This window comes from Rhinichthys klamathensis, unplaced genomic scaffold (genome assembly GCF_029890125.1).
Source record: "Rhinichthys klamathensis goyatoka isolate OS25496 unplaced genomic scaffold, OSU_Roscu_1.1 h1tg000275l_1, whole genome shotgun sequence".
In the NCBI taxonomy this organism is placed as follows: domain Eukaryota; kingdom Metazoa; phylum Chordata; class Actinopteri; order Cypriniformes; family Leuciscidae; genus Rhinichthys; species Rhinichthys klamathensis.
In genome coordinates this window covers 334,474-339,189 of record NW_026606794.1, presented here as the reverse complement: position 1 = coordinate 339,189, position 4,716 = coordinate 334,474, and the positions used below count along the sequence as shown (strand labels likewise).

Sequence of the window (4,716 nt, the reverse complement as noted above, 5' to 3'; positions counted from 1 at the left end):
TTGGCTATGTCAGTAAATGTGTTGTCCATATAGTAAAAGATTAAAGGTTACATGAACCATCATAAACATCTCTGTATCCTAAATATCATTTTATTAGTAATATATTAACAGGCACCATAAAAATACTGTAAATAGAAACCAAAGGTCAGTTTCTGTATATAAAGAGAGTCTTAGGGTTTCAACAGACTCATAGTCATATGTGAAGACAGAGAGTGACAAAGAGAGAAAACATTCTGAATATTTGAAGTGAAAACGAGAAGATCAGCAGCAAGTATGTCGGCCACACATAAAGTTCCAGAGAAACTCTTATTTGTGAGCTGTGATTTATGTGTGGAGGTGAAAACTCCGGCACTGAAGACCTGCTTAAAGTCTGAAATCTCTATGTGTGTTCAGCACCTATACAGACCCACCTGACCACTCCAGTGCTGCTGCAAACCCATCCGCTGACTAACCCAGAATCAGGTTCCTCTAGTCAAATGGCCAGCAAATGCTCAGCTCACGACAAGCTAGTGGAATACTACTGCCTGGATGATCGTGTATTGGTGTGCATGTCTTGTGTCATCGAGAAAGGACATTGTCTGCATAACATGAAGACGCTACAGACTGCCATCTGGAGCTGGTGGATCAACTGAAAGAAGAGTTAGAGACTCTGGCTCAGAGGCAGAACCAGGCAAAGAAGCTGGAAATGTGGCATAAAGACCAAATACAGACTCTGGAGGACTGTGTTAGTCAGCTCATGGAGACCGGATTTGCCCTGAAGGATCTGGTCTTTACAAGTTTAGAGACCTCAGTATCAGCCAGACTGGGGACACTTCTGAAAGTTCAGTTCAGTTCAGCTGGAGGAAAGGGATCATTTCAGCTTCTTGCAGAAATTTGCCAGTGTACAGAAAGCTATGATGGACGCTCACATAGTGGATCTGAAACAGGGAATCAGAACCCGATCGCACTAAATTAATTGAAAATATCAAAAAGACTGGACCAATTATTAAGAAGCAGGAGGATAAACTCCAGGAAAAGTTTCTTGCTGTTGCTGACCATGAATATCACTCATTTGCACAAAATGAAGCAAAAGTGGTCTCGGAGCTGACCTTTGACCCTCTGACTCTAGGGCCCGGGATGACTCTGTCTAAAGATCTTAAAACACTGTGCTTCAACTCCTCTGCCACGAAACTGGCCGAGAATCACATTGTTCGCTGCCTGCAACATTTTCGAACAGACATGCGCTGGTTCTTCCAACTCTCCGAACATTTTGACTGGACCATTGGTCTTTGTGACACCTCAGCCACTAACAGATATTATTCAGAGGTATACGGATTGAAGAAAATCAATAATAATCTCTCTTTTTTTGAAAACACATATGAAGAAAAGAGCAATATATTACAGAAGAGCGTAAGATTACACAGAGTGAAATTACAGAATCACAACAGGTTTAGGTTTAGATCTGAAGTACATGTGCCACATGAATTCCCGGCCAACAGTGCATGGAAGAAAGAAGCGACCTGGGACTACATTTCACAGCTGCTAACCTTTTACAGCAGAAACAAACCAACCAAAGGTTGTTTACTGTGTGAACTCAAAACAAATACGTACAACGACAGACTTTGCCCCTTTTTTTGCCTTGGAAAACATAACTCCACAAACCAAAAGAAACACGAGACAAAATGACCTATATGGTGCAGATGGCAGTTCATAATATACAGAAATACTCTGTGTGCTCAAACAATAATCAGAGATGAAAATGTAAAAGGATCATTGCAACGTATAGTTTTTTTATTTTCTATTCTTGTTAATTGTTTTGTTTACATATTATGAATGATATTTTTAATTAAATAAAAGTTTTCATGCAGTAACCTGTTTTTTGTTACTTGTAAAAATATATATTTTTAAAGCTTAAGCACTCATTTAATCTTATTTTAAAGCAAGTTCTCATGTAGAATTGTAATTATTTTATGTAAATGCATACTAAATCATAGTTCCCAAATGTCATCAATGTACCCAAATGCTTAAGTTCTAAGTGATTAGGGAGGAGATGAGTCTATTCCAACTTCAATAAACAAAGATAAATAATTTTTTTTTTTTTTTCTTTTAGCATCCTGGACTCCTCATCATCCATCTTCTGGATGAAGAATTCCTTTCTTAAGATGATATTCAAAAATATTCTGTGAGGTATTTCTGTCATGCATATAATTAGACAAGATGTGTTACTGTAGGATGATGTGGAAAGTCAACTGACGATTCTTCTTCATAGACACAGTGGAAGAGAATTTTAACAACTGTGCGTGATATTTGTTGTGTCAAACTTTACACCAGCATGTTACTTTTGTTTCTTTTGACGTATTTGTTGTACATCAAAGTACAACAATAATGATTATTGCTGAAAACTTGAAGAACTGAAGATGATAATAAAGACTGTTGTAGTCAAGTCAATTAAATGAACATACTTTTTAATTTTTTTAATTTAACCTTGTTAATAATAAAGTCAGACGTAAGTCATGATTCCCCATGGAACAAAAAGGGAGGATGAAAAAAAAAGTGGCTATATCAGTTAACGAGTTGTGCAAGTAAAGAATAAAGGTCACAAATGAACCATCATAAACATCTCTTTATCCTAGCAAATATAATTTCATTAGTAATATATTAACATGCACCATGAAAATACTGCAAACTGAATCCAAAGGTCAGTTTCTGTGTATATAAAGAAACTCTTAGAGGGTTTTAACTTACAGACTCATAGTGAAGACAGAGAGAGAGATCTTATTACATTTGTAACAAAACGTTCTGAATATTTGAAGTGAAACAAGAAAATCAGCAGCTTTTGATGAATGTACTCAGATATCAACTCTTACTTCTCGTGTGATCAATGTTAAAATCAATTAGCATGTTTAAAATAAATTCATTATTGCTTGAAAAGCTAAGGACACTATTTCAATTCACACTTCTTCAGGAACCCCAATTCACCACCAATAAAGGTTCTTTTTTGGCAACTTTAGTTCTGTGAAGAACCTTAAACATCCACAGAACCTTTCCACTGCACAAAATGTTCTTTATAGTGGAAAAAAATTCTTCAGATTATTAAAAAGTGTTTCACACAAAGAAAAAATGTGCTTTTAAGAACTGTTCTGTGAAAGGTTCTATATGGGGAACCAAAAATGGTTCTGTAATGGCATCACTGCGAAAACCTTTCGGAACCTTTTTTTAAGAGTAAAACAAATTCTCAAAGTCATTCTCAAACTGCGTGACATTAGCAGGTTAAATGCTGGGGAACTTATCCTCGATCTAACTCACTGTGTCTTTCACAAATCAAAAAACACAGTCTAGTTGGAAATGTACAAACTCTTGACATTTTCCTTACAAGAGTTCATCATTTGAGAGGCAGTGTTGAGTTGGCCATTAGCGACTGCTGCAAATAAAATTGAATTTTTTTTTCTCAAAATGTTCCTATTTACACACTACATCATACAAGATTAGGGTTGGGTAACGGTTGGGTTTTATCCGATACCAGTACCTACTCGGTATTTTTTAAACGGTTCCGGTGCCTAAACGGTTCTTGAAACGGTACTTAAGAAAACGAAACCGCACACACTTTATCAAAAAATAATACCCTTTTATTTACAGGGCCAAACTGGACACAATATTAACTTAAATCTTTAAACAATATAAATACAAATAATAATAAAACCAATATAAAATAAAAATGCACATTTACATAATATCAAATAAAACAATATTGTATCAAACAATGTAATAATACTGGATGTTTGGAAGTTTCCTGTCTGTCCTGCAGTTGCCACGCCCATTTTTTCTTTGCCACTCAGTTCCCCATGCAGTTCCCCACACCTTCATCTAATTAGCTCCAATCAGCCACAGACTTTATTAGACAGCACCTGTGCACAGCCCTTTCTCTTTGTTCCTGCCACATGGAGGAATCCTTGTATGTTGCTGCTGGAAATGCCTTGTCTCCTGCCCTGTGTGCGTTATTGAACTATGTAAGTTCCATACGTTTCTCCTTTGATCGTATGTTACTTTATGAGACTGTTCCTTTCTGTCTGTTTAAAGGTACAAATGTTTGGTTGTCATTCAAATGGATTGTGGCCTTGTATTGTGGCATTATGTAGCTAATTGTATCTCATATCATTTCCCTTTTAGAAACCACACATACACACACATGTATATACAAACATACCTAATAAAGAAAGACATTGTGTAATCAAGTGACTGGACAAGACTGTTCTTATCGACAACTCCACTGGTCTCAAGCCAGCTACCTGCACATCCCTCTCAAACCTCCTTTTCATGGTCCTTCGAGCCGGAGCCCATTGATGATCGGTGGATATGTCCAGTCACTCCTTGCCTTCGTTACTTCAGCGTCCTCACCGCCAAGCCCAGCGTCCTGTACGCTATGATGATTACGTCATGGAATATGGTCAGCAGCCACGACATCCTGCTGAAGCACCAGAGCCACCACCGCTTCACTCTGCAGACATTTTTGGTGTTGGACCTCAGTATCAACCACAGCATGAGTCTGAGGAGGAGGAAGAGCCACCTCAACTACCCAGTGAGGAGGAAGAGGCACATCAACTACCCAGCGAGGAAGAGCCAGCAACAGAGCCTCCCTCACCTGTCTCTTCTGGGAGAGCCCTAGCCCCTGAGTACCCACGTGACCCTCATGTAGCCTCAATTCCTGACCCTCAAACTGAGCTCTTACAGCAGTTACTA

At 38.1% G+C, this 4,716-nt stretch overlaps 1 protein-coding gene across 1 annotated transcript; it reads left to right on the top strand.

Annotated features, from left to right (window-relative positions):
• The first annotated feature begins 273 nt into the window (after positions 1-273).
• si:dkey-183c6.9 (E3 ubiquitin/ISG15 ligase TRIM25) lies at positions 274-2,140 on the top strand. The gene is given in 6 exon segments (XM_056268542.1): positions 274-399; positions 402-603; positions 606-816; positions 818-932; positions 934-1,305; positions 2,090-2,140. Coding segments are annotated over 6 exon segments (1,077 nt in total).
• The last annotated feature ends 2,576 nt before the right edge of the window (positions 2,141-4,716 follow it).